At 38.5% G+C, this 17,933-nt stretch overlaps 1 protein-coding gene across 3 annotated transcripts in view; it reads left to right on the top strand.

Annotated features, from left to right (window-relative positions):
- The window catches only part of LOC149000985 (ADP-ribosylation factor GTPase-activating protein AGD4-like), a 78,981-nt gene extending 62,093 nt beyond the window's left edge, over positions 1 to 16,888 (top strand). For 2 of the 3 annotated variants that reach the window (XM_089140086.1, XM_089140088.1), the window contains 3 exons: positions 12,221 to 12,654; positions 15,779 to 15,918; positions 16,328 to 16,885. In XM_089140086.1, coding sequence (XP_088996212.1) covers positions 12,221 to 12,654; positions 15,779 to 15,893 — 549 coding nt within the window. In that variant the 3' untranslated portion in view covers positions 15,894 to 15,918; positions 16,328 to 16,885. Of the gene's footprint in view, positions 1 to 12,220; positions 12,655 to 15,778; positions 15,919 to 16,327 lie in introns of all 3 variants that reach the window. The other variant, XM_089140089.1, reaches the window with a different exon arrangement.
- The last annotated feature ends 1,045 nt before the right edge of the window (positions 16,889 to 17,933 follow it).

The raw sequence follows: 17,933 nt of genomic DNA, 5'->3' as shown, positions 1-17,933 counted from the left end.
TAGAGCAATCCAATTGGTTGCAAATCTGGTTATGCCTGGCCTCACCAAGTCACCATCACACCGGTCCCTGATTATCTGTAGTGCATATATATGGTTATAAATGAAGGAGCTAACATGTCAGTCTTGGTCCGCCACTTGCTTCACAATATTGCATTGACCGATGTCCTTGAACATGAGGGTCAATGCAATCAACAACAGATGGAGTCCAGAAAAGCATGTCCAAAAGAGGTTTTTAGTGTAATGCTAAAAGCAAAAAATAATGAACCATCAAGTTTGAATGTATTTAAAATTAGTACTAGAAGTATGTTTTGATACCTGGGGTTTTCCATCATCTTCACCCACTTTCTTGTAGTTGGAGCCATTATCTGTCACAATCTAGACCACATTTTTCTCTCCAACCTCCCTCACCACTTGCTTCAACAATTTATAAAATGTATTTTACATCCTTCTTCTTCCTGGATACATCCACTGACTTGAGGAACACTATCCTTTGATCACAATTCAACATAAAATTGATGGACTTTCTAGTGGGTCCAGTCCAACCATCACACATAACAATCACTCCTTTGTGAGCCCACATAGGCTTCAATCACTCTGTGTGGTCATTAAAGTCCTGTATGCATCCATTGACTTGAGGAACACTATCCTCTGATCACAGTTCAACATAAAATTGATGGACTTTCTAGTGGGTCTAGTCCAACCATCACACATAATAGTCACTCCTTTGTGAGCCCACATAGGCTTCAATCACTTTGTGTGGTCATTCAAGTCTTGTTTATGCTTAGGCAGGTACATATAGTAGATCTCATGTGGGGTGGGCTCTTGTATACCACTCCTAGCTCTGCCTATCTCCTCAATCATATTCTTATAGTAGGGCTCTTGGGTTGCATGTGCTGGAAGCGTGGAATGATATGGTACAATGCCCCATTTGGAGAAAGTCATCCCCACTTTCTCCTTCAGACTCCCCCACAAGTGCTTCAACTTCTTTTGCTTATGCTCTGGCTTCCTAAATAAGGTCGGAACTGTACGAAGAATCTCAATATCAAGATCTGTAGCATGTGCAGATAAAGCTTGGCCTCGTGGGATATGACTCTCCTCCCTCAACTCTGACTCCTCCTCATAGACTGTTGGGAGCTGCCTCCCATACCTGCTGGCTCTTTAGAGGACCCACAACCAATAGCTCTTTGTTGCCTCCTAATGTCATCTATCCTTACCTGCTCCCTATTCATCATCATTGCTCTTCTCATTTGTGTTGCCTCTGGGTTAGAGTCGGTTTCATACTCTCCTAGCTCATTTGAATCACAGTCCTGCTCTCCTTGCTCTGGGAGGTCATCTAGACAAGCATCCTCGAACTCCTCCCTCTATAATCTCTTCTCTTTCCTCTTTTTCTTTCCACCGGCCAAGTACTAGGCCATTGCCTTTTTGATCTTTGCGGGCACCTTGGGGCATCTAGTTACATTCCTAGCTCCCCCAACTAAATGAACCTTCAATCTAGTTGCCCCACCTCCTCCTATTTGTTTTTTGCAATAATTATACTCATTATTTTTCTTATCAATTGTCAGTAGTCTCCTTTGTTGCTAAGTTCTATCTGACATCTTTTAAAGAGAGTGCTTGATACAAGGAATACACACTAAATATCTTAAAAAACATCAAAATATGCTCAAAAAATTACATAATGCTTCTACTAATATTTTTTTATTTGTAAATATGAAACAAAAAAATCAATTAGTATATTTTTGTTAATATTTAAATATTTTTAAAAGATATTTAAATTTTTTTAAGGGATAAATACTATTGCCCCCTTATACTTTGGTTTTATTACTAATCAAACCCCCTTCTTTGTGAAATTACTATTGCCCCCCTCACTTCTAAAGGTGTTAAATGGCTGTTAATATCAAATATGAAATGTCTATTTTGCCCTTAAAATTTAGAAGTAAAAAATATGGCATTACCCTCATTAAAGAAACTATATTGCATGTCAATTATATACTTAAAATCTTATATTTTAGAATTAGTTTTTGATTTGGTGGGACCACATACTTATGATTGTTGCACATTCCACTTAAATTTTTCATAATCACCATGATGGAAGTTTTACAAACAAATTAGCATATAAGATCTAATTGATAAAAAATTTGGTAACATACATAATGGTCAGCATATATTAGGTGATTTTCAATTTTCAGCTTTGAATTAAATTTAATATTTTAATTTCTATTTAATTACATCTTTCCTTTATTTGGTGATTTATTTTTAGAGAAAAAAAAGTCACATCTTTCCTTTATTTGATGGTTTCTTTTTAAAAAAGAAAAGTGAAATTAAAGTTAATTTTTTCCTATTAAGGGTAGTATTATAACTTGAAAAAAGATCAAATAAGTAAAAAGATAATTGCTGGGTTATTTTTGGGATTTTGAAAAAAATATATAGATGCCACATCATCAGTAAACTGATGGAGCTTAACGGTAGGGGGGCATTAGTAATTGTTGACAAAGTTAAAGGTTGGAATAGTAATTTTAAAAGGTACAGGGGATAAAGTAGTAATAAAATCAAAGTACAAGGGGGCAACAGTAATTATCCCTTTTTTTAATTAATTAAAATAAATAATTAAGAACGATAAATTTGAGCCGACACCATCATAGCAATAGATCAAAGTGGTGGTGTCTCACATATATTAAGTTATAGCCGATACTTCATGTATACATATGCATCTTTGCAATATACCTAATTTAGGAAATAATTTAAAAAAACTGAAAAAAAAAAAAGTAGCAAGAACCAAAAAATAATTTTAACTCCACGCAATCATAGATCTACACCCTAGAGTAAACATATATTAATTTGAAAGCGATCCACCTGATTTGAGGCATGAACAAAACAAAAATAAGAAAGGGTAAAATTTGGAACTCACCTTGCAAAAATCTCAAAAAATCACCAATGTAGGAGCAAAAGTGGTGTTTGAAGGCAAAGGATGTCGGGTTATGAAGAACCCACCGAATAGAACAATCAGCAAATAAGAGAAAAGAAGAACACAATAATAACAACTAAGAGAAAAGAAAGACACAATAATTTATGGGCAAGAGAGAAAACTCCACTATAAATAAAGAAATATCCAAGAGAGAAGATATTTGGGATGATTAAAGAAGAAGGAAGAGGCATTCTTTTATAGCCTCTTCCTCTCCACATATTCCCACATCAGTCGATGTGTGACTAATATTACAACAATCTCCCACTTGGAGATTAGATTGAGAACCAATCAATCTCCACACCAGTCTCTATCTTGCCACCACCATGTTTGTCTATGTCTCTATCAAGCCATACAAGGATCTCGCACCAAATGAACTTGTCGCTATTGATTGCTTTTGTCAATGCATCTGCTAGGTTCTCTTTCGTGTGGATTTTCTGCATATCCACCCTTCCGTCTTCCACCACTTCACGAACAAAATGATATTGTACTTCTATGTGTTTTGTCCTCGGAATGAAAAGTTGGATTCCTTGCAATGTGCAAGGCACTCCGATCGTCACAATACAAGAGAATCTTCTCGTGTTTGTGCCCAAGTTCTTCCATGAATCTTCTTATCCAGATTGCTTCTTTACAAGCTTGTGTAGCTGCCATATACTCAACCACATTGTAGACGAGTACTACAACTGTCTCGTAGTTTAGATACCCACTCACGGCTCCTTCTCGCAATTGTAAACACATAGCCGTAGTGGATTTCCTTTTATCAAGATCCCCCGCAAAATCAGAATCAACATATCCTCCGACAAGAAATTCAGATCCTCCATAACATAGAGCAACATCCAAGGTTCCTTTAATGTATCTTAGGATCCTCTTCACTATAATCCAATGCTCTTGTCCCGGATTCGCCATATGCCGACTAATCACTCCCACCGCATGTGCAATGTCCGGTCTTGTACATATCATAGCGAACATCGGACTTCCCACTCGCTGATGCATACGGTACTCGAGACATCTCCATCCTTTCGCTTCATTGCTAGGACACATACTTGAGGATAACTTGAAATTAACAGGAAGAGGAGTAGAAATTGGCTTACTGAGTCTTGCATATTGAAGCGGCGCAAGACTTTCCTTAAGTAACTCTTCCGAGATAGCCAAATCTTCCCGTTATTTTCTGTCTCGGTGAATTTGCATCCCTAGAATCTTGTTTGCGGGTCCCAGATCCTTCATTTCAAATTCCCTAGCCAATCGAGCCTTTAATTCTGCGATCTGATCTTTGTTGGGGCCCGACACCAACATATCATCGACATACAACATAGAAATGATGAAATCATCATCACCAAACCTCTTGTAATACGCACAAGGGTCTCAAGCAAGTCTGTTGTATCCAAGGCTCAATATGAAGGAATCAAATCTCTTATACCAACATCTTGGCGCTGTTTTAAGCCGTATAGAGATTTGTTCAACTCGCAAACCAAGTTCCCCTTTTCTCGGTTCTTCAAAACCTTCTCGGTTGGAGCATATAGATTTCTTCTTCAAGATCTCCATGAAGAAATGCAGTTTTTACATCTAACGCTCAAGATGTAGATCAAAAGTAGCACAAAGTGCCGTAACTATCCGGACAAGTAGTAAGTCGAACCACTGGAGAAAAGATTTCCGTGAAATCGACACCTTCTTTCTGAGCATATCCTTTGATCACCATTCTTGCACGATACCGCTCTACTTGATCATCACTGTTTCGTTTGATCTTGTAAACCCATTTGTTACCAATGGGCTTCCTTCCGTGAGGTAAAGGTACAAGCTCCCACGTCTTATTCTTATGAAGAGCTTCTAGTTCTTCCCGCATAGCCGCCATCCAAAGTGACGCTTCGAGCTATCAATCGCTTCTCTCGAATGTTGATGGCTCACCATCTTCTCGTTAGAAGACAAGATGCAATTTTGCTCTCCATAATATAATCGATCGCCAAGTTGGTGTATGTCTTTCACGAGGTGACCGTCGAACTTCTACGGTTGTAGACTCAACTGGTACTTGTTCCTCATTTTCTGATTCTGCTCCAGAAGAATTTTCTGGATTGGACTTCTCTTCCTCTTGAACTATGGTACTCTCCGGGATTTCTATTGAAATGCTACTCACATCTTCCTTTTGCAGCTTATCTTCTGCAAAAATGACATCTCTGCTGATGACGACCTTGTGGGCGTGGGATCCCACAATCGATACCCCTTGACTCCATCAAGCATTTCCCAAGAATCTGCATTTTCCGGATTTTGGATCCAACTTCGAAATTTCTTGGGGATGATACATCACGTACACAGGACTCCCAAATGTGTGCAAGCGTGAATAATCAATCGGCTTGCCATCCACATCTCCATCGGTGTCTTCAAATCAATCGATCTTGTTGGTGATCGATTAATCACATAGCAGCCAGTGTTTACGGCTTCTGCCCAAAAAGACTTAGCCATACTTGCAGTTCTCAACATGGCTCTCGTTCTTTCGAGTAGAGTTCTATTCAACCGCTCTGCTACTCCATTCATTGAGGAGTGTAAGCCACCGTGAGTTGTCTCTTGATGCCTTCTTGATTACAAAACTCAAAGAAGTCATCCCTCGTATATTCACCGCCATTGTCTGTCCGAGGCACTTGATTTTCTTCTCGGTTTCTCGTTCAACTTGCGCTTTGAATGTTTTGAAAACTGAAAACACATCCGACTTCTTCTTGATAGGAAACACCCAACATCTTCCGGAATAATCATCAATGAAAGATACATAGTACCTTGCTCCTCCCGCAGATGTAACCGGTGCTTGCCATACATCGAGTGAACTAATTCCGAATACTTTTACTCCCGGAATCGATGCATTGAACTTCAATCTATGCTGCTTGCTTGTAACACGGTGCTCACAAAAGGGTAATGAAACCTTTGTGAGACCCGGGAGTAATTTCTGTTCATGAGAACCTTCAACCCTTGCTCGACATGTGGGCCAATTTTCGATGCCACACTTTTGTCATCTCTTCTGCAGCACCGGTTGATGCAACCGATGCTTCGCGCTCCGGACATGTTTCTCCCATTACTTCGTACAAATTTGCAGCGCCCCTTTCAGCTTTCATTACAACTAGCGCTCCTTTGACGATCCTCATCATTCCATTTTGGATGCGTGTCTTGCACCCAATTTCATCTAATTGTCCCAAAGACAATAGATTCTTCTTTAAGCCCTTCACATGCCGCACATTTTGAATAGTGCGTACCATACCATCGTACATCTTCAACTTGATGGTGCCAACTCCAACAATTTCCAAGGCATGATCATTTCCCATGTACACAGACCCTGTAGAGATAGGTTCATAAGTTTGAAACCAATCTCTGCGAGAGGTCATGTGCCATGTTGCTCCCGAATCCAAGATCCAAGCATCACTATGTTCCAATCTATCCTTGGCTGCCATTGCTAATTCGCTGTAAAGAATATCTCCTTCAGCAATGCACCCTTGAGATGTCTCTGCCTTATCTACACCCTTTTTGAATCGACACTCTTTTTTGAAGTGTCCCCTTTTGCCACAATTGTAGCACTTGAAATTCTTCTTACCCCCGGATTTTGACCTCCCTTGATTGTGACTCCCACTGGAATCACGTTCCGTTGACCTTCCTCGAGTCATAGACAAAGCTTCTGCTTGTTGTGAGCTTGCCTGTCTATCTTCTCTGCCTTTTCGTCTACTTTCTTCTTCAAGAATTGTAGCAGCGACATCATCAAATACCAAATAATCAGAGAGGATATTACTGGTTAAATTGATAATGATTGGGTCATATGAATCTGGAAGACTTTGGAGTAGAATTTCAGCACGTTCCTGTGGTGAAACATTATGTTCCAACGTTGAAAGTTGAGAACATAACGAAATCAGAGTATGTAAGTGCTCTGTATCTGATGTAGATTCTGACATCCGTAAGGTATACAACTTTCTCTTCAAGAAGATTTTGTTGTGAAGTGATTTGGCTTCATACAATTTGATGAGATGATCCCAAACCTCCTTAGCAGTTTTCTTCTCTTCTATGCCCGCTAAAATATCATTTGATAATGCTAGATGCAAATCAGAAAGAGCGATTGCATCTATTCTGTTCCACTTTTCGTTGTCTGTGAACTCCGCCGGCCGAACACTGATGGCTTCCAGGCAGTTATCTTTTATCAATAATGCCTTCATCTTCAATTTCCATAATGAGAATTTCGTGCCGTCAAACTTGCCGATGTCAATTTTTGCTGCCATTGCTTCTATCACGAGCTGTTGTTGGCTGCAGAATAACTCCCACTATTTCACGTGAAACTTGTCTTCTCAGGTTATCTCCAACTGGTATATGGTTGAACCAAAATGCACCAGGAAAATTTCCAGGAAAGACTGGAGGGACACAAGCGGTCCGCTTAAAAACCAGACTTCTTAGACAAAATTTTCCTAGACATGCACTTAATCACCCAATACACCTTTCTAGGATACCCAAAAAGAAACCACGTGAAATTGCGACTTCTGCAGCACCTCCGTAGGATGAAAAACAATATCTTACTTATTTTTCTGATGTGAAGGATCCACCTAAGTGGCAATCACAGAGCATACTATAAGTAGATACTCACACCCTAAACCAAACAAACAAACCCCCTAAGGAATTTTCCTTTTCTGATGTGGAAGAAACCTCGCTCTGATACCACTGTCGGGTTATGAAGAACCCACCGAATAGAACAATCAGCAAATAAGAGAAAAGAAGAACACAATAATAACAACTAAGAGAAAAGAAAGACACAATAATTTATGGGCAAGAGAGAAAACTCCACTATAAATAAAGAAATATCCAAGAGAGAAGATATTTGGGATGATTAAAGAAGAAGGAAGAGGCATTCTTTTATAGCCTCTTCCTCTCCACATATTCCCACATCAGTCGATGTGTGACTAATATTACAACAAAGGAATTGCAGAAATTTGCTGAAATGGGGGTAGAAACCAACAAAAATCAGAAAAAAGGGTGGAGGGGGAGAAGGTTGAAATGCTAGAGGTGGAACAAAGGGAAACATGTGGAACCTGTGTTATTTCGCAGGTTCCGATAAAAAAAAAGACTTCTATAAAGGGTTTGGACTGAAACTAGTTGAACCAAATGTTTTGGTCGAAATATGGTGTCGTATCTAGCATGGTTGTCTAGGCGGCAAGGCGACCAAACCGATTGGGGCTCCGTCTAGGCAATTAGGCGACCAAAGCGGTTTGGTCAAATTTTTTCAATACAATTACTTTTAAACTACTTTTCAATACAACTACTTTCTATAATAAGCTAAACAAATATTCAATAGTCACATTCATATAAAAAAAAGCATTCGAGAGTCATAATTTTGAAAAATTATTCAAAAAAAGAACACAAACATAAGTTCATCTCATCAAACCATAGTTGTCAAAGCGTTCACCTAGGCATTTACTGATTCATTGATTCTTGATGTTGAGTATAGCTTATGCTTCACATTCTGTTGCTGACGGGCACGGAGGTCTTGCTCCCCTGTGAGTGGGTGGGGGTGTCGGGGCAGCGCCCCCGGGGCAAAAAATAGGTTCTATGTCACTTTGGGCCTTGGAGTTCCATTGCATATTGGGCGTCAATTAAGTGGTTCAAAACAAAGTGCTTGAAAAACGACTTTGCTGCCTAGGTGGACGCTTTGACAACCATGGTATCTAGTGAATTATGATACTGAAATGAAATTTTGGAAGTTCCATTTCGATTTGAGAATTTGTAGGCGTTTTGGTCAAAATTTATTCCATGGTCATAGTGATGGTTTTCTAGAATATTAAAGGATTAGGCTCATAGGTTTAGTTTAAAACCAGAAGCAGAGAGTAACTAATGACCTGAATTAAAAGAATTTCAATAAACTGTAACCAAAAGCTCAGATGGGCCTTATATTATGATCACTGGTTAGAATCAGATAGGGGAACAAATTGTAAAAAATCTGGCCAAGATATGATGACCTGATGTGGAAATATGGAAGTTTCCTACTGGAATTGGGACACTTAATTCAGATATTCCAGAACAGGAAGAAACTAGAGTCTAATAAATTCAAAGCTGCATAACAAACAGAGCTTGGAATTCATAACAGGGAACCATTTAATTTTGTCACAGAAGTTTTCGATTCAGTCTTGAAATTCCAAAATCCAAGTAGCAATGTGACAATAATGACCACTATGAAACTGTAGATGGTTTCATAATAAAATCCAAACGCTAATTCTGTAGTTTGATTTAAGTCGTCAGAGATATGATATATGATGTATGTAACATGATAGGGGGAGTCCCCTATCGTGGTTTGTTTATTGGGTTAGGTCTTTACTTAAGTGTCCTAGTCTGAGTGAGTCTCCTATTATGCTTTAGGCTTAATTAGGTTAGAGTAAAGAATTATATTTCCTTTGAGTTCTATTTTGGTTTATTACAAATATATGTGGTACCGTAGAACACACATTCTACTACATAACCCTTTTCTCCCATTGTTCTCTGGATTTCTCTTTTTTACTTATCTCGTCTCTTTACTTGTACTGGTTAGTGGTTACAGATTTTGGGATTGTTTACAGAACTGACTAACTTGAGCTGTAGAGGTTTAGGGTTTAGGACTTGTGTTCCTGCATGTCGGGTATGCACAAAAACATAAGAGAGATGAAAAGGTACTGATCTGATTTTGTGATGGATTGATTGAAGAAGATGATGGAATGATGAATTGATATGAACCAAGTGCCTCAACTGGAATTAGGCTGACATCCATCAGTTACCAATGTTAGTTGTATCCTGCAGCCATATATGGAATACCACGGAACTAGAAGGTAAAAGCCAACTCTATCTAACAAAAAAAATCATGGGGAAGGGCTCTAATCCTGAGCTAACCAGAAGGATCAACCCCAGAAAAGCCCCCACTAGCCGAAACAGAGCCTAGGGATGCTGCCCAGCACCCTATGGCCCAATGAATTGGGATTTCCCTATTGGGCGAGGTCATTTTGGGGCAAGCAGATCATTTATCATAAAGAAGATGAGCTTCAAGAGAAGGATTCCGAGTGCCCAAGGAGGAAGCTGAACCTAGACAGGGTATTTTGGTCATTTTGGCTCCCCAGTCAAACCTAATCTGACCTAGTTTGATTCAGAATCCTGTTAGGAGTTTAGATCTACTTCTATTTTTCAGTTTGAGTCCTTGTTTGTCAAGTTACAATAGAGTCTTAGTCCCTTTAGGTGTGTCAAGTTGGAATCCTATTTCAAATTGGGTTCCTTCTTAAATTAGGATTTTAAGTTCATATTTGAGTAGAAATTCCTTAAAACAGAATTTCTTATTTGTTTTTGTTTCTAATGTGAGTCTAGTGTAACTCCTTCAATGTAAAGGCTATGAATAAAGACTCCCCCATGTAACCAAACAGTTTATGATTAATAAAAATTGAATTGAAGGAGAATTGTGGAGTGTTGAAGGCTTCCAATCTACGACTCCTTGGAGCATTCAGATTTTCTGTGACTTGTTTAAACAGTCTACTTCATCAAACACATAAGTATGCTCCTATCCCTTATGCCTACTCTCTCTCACCCGCTTGCCCCTTGCATGACCCTTCTCCCCTCCCCCTTTTCCTTGCGGCAACAACCCCTCCTTTCAAAACCCTAGTTTTTATATTTTGTAACCCCCATCCCTAAATCCCTTTCTTTCGTAGGACAACCTTCCCCTTCCCCTCACTCGCACTTGACTCCCATCTCCCCCCTACCCCCCCCCCTCCCCCCACCCCCCAACACAACCCTAAAATCCTGCACTTCATCTTCTCCACAAAAACCCTAAAAACCCTGTACTTCAAATCTCTACTTCTCTTCAATCATTCATCCAAATCCCATTCCATCTGGCATACTTCTCCCTCTCCCCCTTCCCTTAACCCTCATCCCTATCCTTAACCCTAGACCATCCTCTAGAAACCCTAGAAACTGTGAAGCCCTATTTCCTAAATCCTACTTGTGGGAATTAAATCTGAAATAAAGATTCTGTCAAAACTCATTTAATTCCCTCAATTCTCAAAGCTGCTACAGCCTGCCGAACCCTATTCCCTTGCCCAACAACCCTAAATTACCCCTAGATCTCTAGAAATGCTTGCCGCAGGGTTTAGAAGCCAAAATCTCTCAACTGCAGGGTGTATCTAGCCCTAAACAGCTTCTGTCCACCTTTGAATTGCTTTAGGACACCTATTTGCAGGGTGCCCTAATTTACTTCTGGTTCAATTGAAGTAATCCTATAATTTGGCCCTCAGTTTGGGGGTTACGTCAAACCCTTACATCGCTGTATAGAAATTGAAAATGGTGAATCATATTGGCTTTTGGAAAGTTACAGCAAACACATGGTCTAACCTGGAAAATGAATAACCCACTCAGATCAGGATTCTTCCCTGTTTTGCAAGATGAAGAAGACTCACCTAACCAACTTCGAACTTCTAAAGACTTGAGGATTACTAACGTGGACTTCTGAAAGCCTGAAGGAAACCAACTATTAGCATGACTGGAGTTAATAAGGAGTATCCAGCCTTCACAATAAATAAATGACAAAACATTAGTCCTAAAAGTCTCCCAGGTCCTGAGTTAAGAAGAAACCCCCAAGACTCGAAGCTTGGTCTGAACCAGAACTTAGGTCAAAGAAGAAATGCAGACCTTGTTTTAAGGAACCGAGGCTATTTTGATACCAGTTTCCTGCTAGTGCTTCTAGGAGTACCTCTTCTTGCACTGCTTAACTATCAAGAGTAAAAATCATTGCAATTTTATCTGTGTTGAGTTCAGTAGTTTTAGCCTTTTTTATTCTGAACTGGTAGAACACTATTCGAGATGCTACCGGGTATGAAGGTAAACTAGCAGTGTGGTCACTACCTCTAAATACAGCTCGAAACCAGTTCTTTTCTTTATTATTTTATTTAGTTAGAGAATTTGCACTTGTAATGATGTCAAATGATCTTTAGTAGTATTGGAGAAACCTAGAAAAGAAGAGGACATGCAACTGCAAAAGGAGAAAATAGGTATTCAAGTAAATGGTAGAATGCCCAATCAAGTACCATGGTTTAATAATGCAAGAAAATTGTAGAGGCAAAATTACAAGAATATCTCAGTTTCTAACTGACACTCTTTTAACACTTCCCCTCAAGCTGGAGCATGTGTGACCTGCCCAGATTGGAACCTAACTGTACAAAATCACCTCAAGTTGTGTAATATTTTCTTGATATTAATTTCTTTGGTTGGGGCATGAGAAACTCATACCTATTTGCATCTGTGCAGTATGTAGATAAAGTACTGGTCAACAGAGAAGCTAGTGGACCTGAGAATTCTTCCATTGCAACTTGCATTTGGGAAGCTGTTAGAACTAGTAAATTAAGGGAAGTATATCGTCTCATTGTGACATCAGAATTTAATATCAATACCATCTATGAGAAAGTTGATGGGGCTGATCTTTATCCTCTACATTGTACACTGGATTCACATGATACTGATCCAGATGCATCTGATAGAATTATGGACTCCAGTCCGCCAGAAAGCTTCCTGCAGGGATGTTCCTTGTTGCATTTAGCATGTCATGTTGGTTATCTCGTGATGCTTGAGCTGTTGCTGCAGTTTGGTGCTGACATAAATATGCGTGATTTTCTTGGAAGGACTCCCCTACACTACTGCATTTCAAAAGGGAAAAATCCATGTGCCAAATATCTTCTTAGAAGGTAATATTCAATTTGAATGGTCTTGATTGATCTATATGTGGCTATTTGGATCTTACTTCCTGTGTAAACAATGAAAGAATGAGAGTATACAATTTGACCTGCCTACCACATACAAACAAACTAGTCTATTCAGCCTTCCATTATGATTTTGGTGTAGTCAGGCTTTCATTTTCTTTGAATTTATAAATGCTCTTTTAACTGCTACAACAGTGTATTTTTTAGAGTAGGTCATCTTGAGATCTCTGTCCATTTGATTGGACGGTTGCTACTCCACAAGAAAAGTGACTTAGATGTAACTCACTACCAAGTCATCCCTGAAAAGGAGTTTAAAGTAAATTCAACGGGTTCCTCCTCCATATGCTTGATGAAATTTATTTCACTTATGGAGCAAATTCTGTAGTCCAATCATTATTTATTGTGATTGCACTTGGCACTTGCACAATGTGTGGAATGGCCTGAGGACACTGAGCTCTATTGATCTGCAAAAATGCAACTCCCCTGAGTCCTAACCTGTTGCTGTGCTTGGATGCTGACAGAATCATGTGAGGAGAATGTGATGCAGCACCAGTTATTGTTCATGCTACAGTACGTGAACAGTAACTTACGAGATTATTCTTCCTATTTGGTGGGCCCCAAGTCCAACTTGTAAGGAGATTAAATAGGAGATTCTCTCCTGCCTGATAGTTTTAAAGATACTGTAGGACTTTATTATTTATTTATTTGGATAATTATGTAATCAGATTTTTAATTTGGGTAGAATATTTAGGATTGCTAAGAGTCCTAGTAGGATCATTTTTAGTAAGCTTAAATTGCCAAGACTCCTAATATAGTTGTTTTCTTGGTGAATTGTGTGTCTTTATTATTTAAACACTCGTAATCAGCTTACTGAGAGGATGGAATAGAGATGATGAATTAAAGCTTGAGTTTGTATGTTTGCAGCCCGCAATTTATCTCTATCCTCTTCTCTTCTTCTTCTAATGAATTTCCCCCTCCCCCTTCCCCTGCTACAACTTTAAGTCCACTCAGGCTTCTTTCTTGTCTTCTCCTCCTCTATTTTTCCCCCATTTAATTCCATTCAGAGCCCAAACCTGGGTAAATCTCCTCTCTCTCTCTCTCTCTCTCTCTCTCTCTCTCTCTCTCTCTCTCTCTCTTGCAGACTCTTCAACTACTTCTCTTTTCCTGCTTTTCTTCTCCTTCCTGAGTTCTATCCATTGAATCACTTCCTTTTTATTTCCCTTAATTTCTTTTCTCAGTGATTGTGACTGAATGATGCTGCTGCAACCCATCAGATCCTGTTTTTGTGGTGCTGATTGAGTGAAACAGACGTTTTTTTCTTTCAAGGAAACTAGAGGACGAGTTTTTTTAGTAGCACAGCCAATTACTGTTCATGCTACAGTACCGTGAACAGTAATCTAGGAGATTATTCTTCATATTTGGTGTGCCTAAGTCCAGCTTGCAAGGAGATAAGATAGGAGATGCTGTTTTGTGTGAGAGTTTTGAAGATAGTTTAAGATTTTAATATTTATTTATTAGGATAATTATATAATCAAATTTTCAATGTGTAACAAACTTTTAATTTGGGTAGGATATTTTGGATTAGTGTTAGTTTTAGATTTCCAATTGTCCTACTATAGTTGTTTTCTTATTTAAGTTTGTCACTTTATTATTTAAACCTTTGTAATCAGCTTGTTGAGGATGGAATAGAAAAGATGATTTTAAGCTTGAGCTTTGTACATTGGCAGCCTCCCTTCCCCCCAACCCCCTTCTCCCTCTCTCCTATTCTCTCCTTCTTATGAGTGTTCTTCTCCCTCTTACCCTGCTACAACTCTTGAGTATACTCAGGTTTCTTCTTCTCCATTCTGTCCACCATTAAAATGCTATCCTTGTTTAAATGAAGAAAACTTTGATGTTTTTTAGATACTAGTACTGGTCCTTTTTGGTTCATGAGAATTAAGTACAGTGACAGTCTATTGATCAAAATAGTTGAATTGTTAATAGCAACAACTTTGTTAAATAAAAATATCTATTGTAAAGCATCTGATCTTTCTCAATGCAAGTGTTATTTTACTCTGCCTCCACTCGTTTTGAAACCAAAGACTTAGGGTTGTAGGATCCATTTGCAGGCTATTAAGTACGTAGAAGCTTAAAGCAGCCTTCAACATGGTTGAATTAACAACTGATGCGGTAGCACTATCATTGCTGGGCTGACATGGCCAGTGTCAGCCCAAACCAAGGTTATGCACTTTGTTTAGGGATCTTTTGGATCAGCTGTGGATCCCAACTCACCTGGATCACACAACAACTAGAGCATTGAAGAATTTGTTTACACCAATTAGTGATATCTTGCTAAAACTGGTGTGAATTATTGTGGGTTACGCACTTCATTAGGGATCTTTTGGCTTAGCTGTGGATCCCATATCACCTGGATTGACCTGCAACTTGGACTGAAAAGAACAATCAGCTTCTTATTTTGTTTTCCCAATTCATGCTCACTCCAATCTCAACTGGAGGATAGAAAGTGTCAAGTGTCAACTAGTGATATTTTGCTGACGTGGGGTAAAGTTTAGATTTCTAGGAGACTGAAAACAAGATCTAGCCAAGTATTTGGAGGAGCTTGCAGGTTATGATTTCAAGCTGAGGAAAACAAAACATCCTCCAATTCTTATTTATGTTTAGTGCATGTGTATTTTAATGAGATAGATTGACGTATTTAGTGAACTGTTTGTAAGTTATTTTGTTTTTGGGTTGCATGGCGTTCAGAATTCAGTTAAAAAATGGGGAGCTCAGATCTCTTTCTAATGATTAAAGTTGATCTCACTTTTATTATTTTGTTTTTAAATTCTTAGTGTTTTTTTTTTTTTTTTTTAAATTCTAATAATAGTGTTTTGATCTTTTATTCGGCTGGCTTATATTTGTATCCTTCTGTTTCTTGCTCTTGTTAGTAGTCCAGTTGTATCATCATATTCATGATACATTCTGTACTTGTTCGACCAATATAAAGGCCAAGAGATCCCAACAACATAAAATATATATGCACCTGCCATGGGATCTGCCTACCTTTAGAAAAGGGATTTGGCTTCTTCTTTGTAAATTATTATATGGTTTTAACATGTTTCTTAATTAGAGGTGCAAATACATCGATCAAAGATGGTGGGGGCCTAACTGCACTTGAACGAGCAATGGAGAGGGGAGCAATTACTGATGAACAGCTCTTCATTTTACTCTCTGGAAGTATGTGAAATTTGATCTGTTCCATAACTATGAGTAAGTCTTTCTTGCTCTTTATTTGAGTTTGGAGTCGCTTGGCTGCTTCTTGTTATACCTTAGAAGAAAGTTTCACTTTAAATTTGCTAGGTGATAAACTCACTTCTAGATCCACCCCAACTTAGTTTGCTCAATAGTTAGCCCGACAGAACACTTTCCTTCTGGTTTTTTTCTTGTCTGACTTCAAAAAGGAAATTTGTTGTGGCGGATCTAAAGCGAGCATATGTTACCAAAAAAGAAGGAAAAATAGTATGCTTTTCAGCTGATAAAAACCATCTCGGTGAATTAAGCATCAGGGTAAACCAAACCCTCTGCTCTGCAGGAATCATGGCATGGCAGATGGGAGTATATCTTCATCTCTATGTGATACATAAATTTTTATTAATTTGTTTTTAATATGTTCTTTCAGGTGTTGCTGATAATCTATTAACCTTTCATGCAAGTCTCTTAACAGACTGAGCCTCATTGTTGCGTCAAGCACACTTCGTTGCCTATCCGATGATTTGCTCAACAAGAGAGTCACAAGAATCTGCATGGCCTTCCTCACAATCAAAGTCCTGTGATCTCCTGTAATTGTTCATTGTCATTAAGAATGCAAAATCCCTTGCAAGTTGAAGGTCAGTTGTGTGAACATGATGTTGATCCCCAGTTGTGTATGTCTTCATTTTACAAATGCTGATGCTTAGACATGATCTGTACTATAACTGAAATAATTGAACGACTAAACTTAGTGGCAGTTGTAATTCTCTTTCATTTTTATGATTGAAGACTTGGTCAGTTTTTCATGTAAAACATTTCAAGAAAAATAATCATATAAAAACTATGTGGTTCTAACGCGCACAAGCCAAAATGAGGATGTTCTATGTTTGTGTTTGTGTTTGTTGACTGATGACGATGTCTTTTTTAGTGGCAAGCGCTTGTGCTTGTGGGGAGGGATAAGAATGAATAAAGAATCAAAGGTGACAGGGTAATGTAATAATGGTTGAGGGTATTTTTGGAAATTAAAAAAAAAGGGATGCTTAACCGAAAATGTTAACAAACTGTAGTGTAATTTTATATGACATTTTGAGGTGTGCATGTAATTTGGCATACTTTGGGGTGATTCTCTCTTATATTATAACTTTATAATATAATTGCTAATTGAACTTTTCTTTGTATAAAATTATTATTATTATCTTCCTTACTTTTAAGCAAGGTGCGAAATTTAGCCGACAAAGGGGGTGTCGGTGGCTGGTGAAACCAATGAAATCCGGAAATGTTGACAAAATTTTGTTGACATCTAAATGTGGTTCGTTGGACTGTTAGAGTTGCCTTTGTAGGTGTGACACAGAGCGCGAGAGAGGACGGAGAGTGAGAGATAGAAGACGGAGGGCGAGAGTGGGGGAGAGATAAGATGATGTAATTGTGTGAGACAGTAGGAATTTTCTCTTCACTTTGATGACCCAACACAATATCCAAATTGTCGGATCTTGAGATTCTTGGTGATTCATCCCTGGCAAACCGTCTCTCAAAAACCCTCGTTCGTGACCTTCTTTCTCTCTCTAACCACATAACTCCCCCAAAGCACATAAACTCCCCCAAAGAGAAACAAGAGAAGCAATTCGTAACTTGAAAACATTCGATATTTTCAAAAAAATTTGCGATATTTGAATTTGTCGGAGATATATAGACTTTTTTGCAATATATCGTAATATTTAAGGCGATTTGTCACCCATTTCTGGATTTCTCAAGTCGGTTTGGCTTTTTGTATCAGTACCTATCAACATGGTGAAATATTGCCGAGTTTGGGCAGGCATTTTTTGGATTTTTCTGCCTCGATTCTAAGAATGTTAAGAGACTATTATGGTTGACTGTATATTGTCTATTTTGTCTTTTTTATAATTAAAAAGGCAACAACCATGCGGAAAGGTAAGTAATAAATATATGAAGAACTACACTAAAAACTGCAAAATTTCTACACCTTAAGTTAATCATATTAAATTTCAATTTCTTCACAATAATCAAAAGAAAGAAGA

The sequence above is a fragment of the Hakea prostrata genome, chromosome 11 (assembly GCF_041222555.1).
Source record: "Hakea prostrata isolate BN-2017 chromosome 11, UWA_Hpros_2, whole genome shotgun sequence".
Classification (NCBI taxonomy): domain Eukaryota; kingdom Viridiplantae; phylum Streptophyta; class Magnoliopsida; order Proteales; family Proteaceae; genus Hakea; species Hakea prostrata.
Note: the sequence above shows the minus strand (reverse complement) of the source record. Positions and strands in the feature narration are given on the sequence as shown.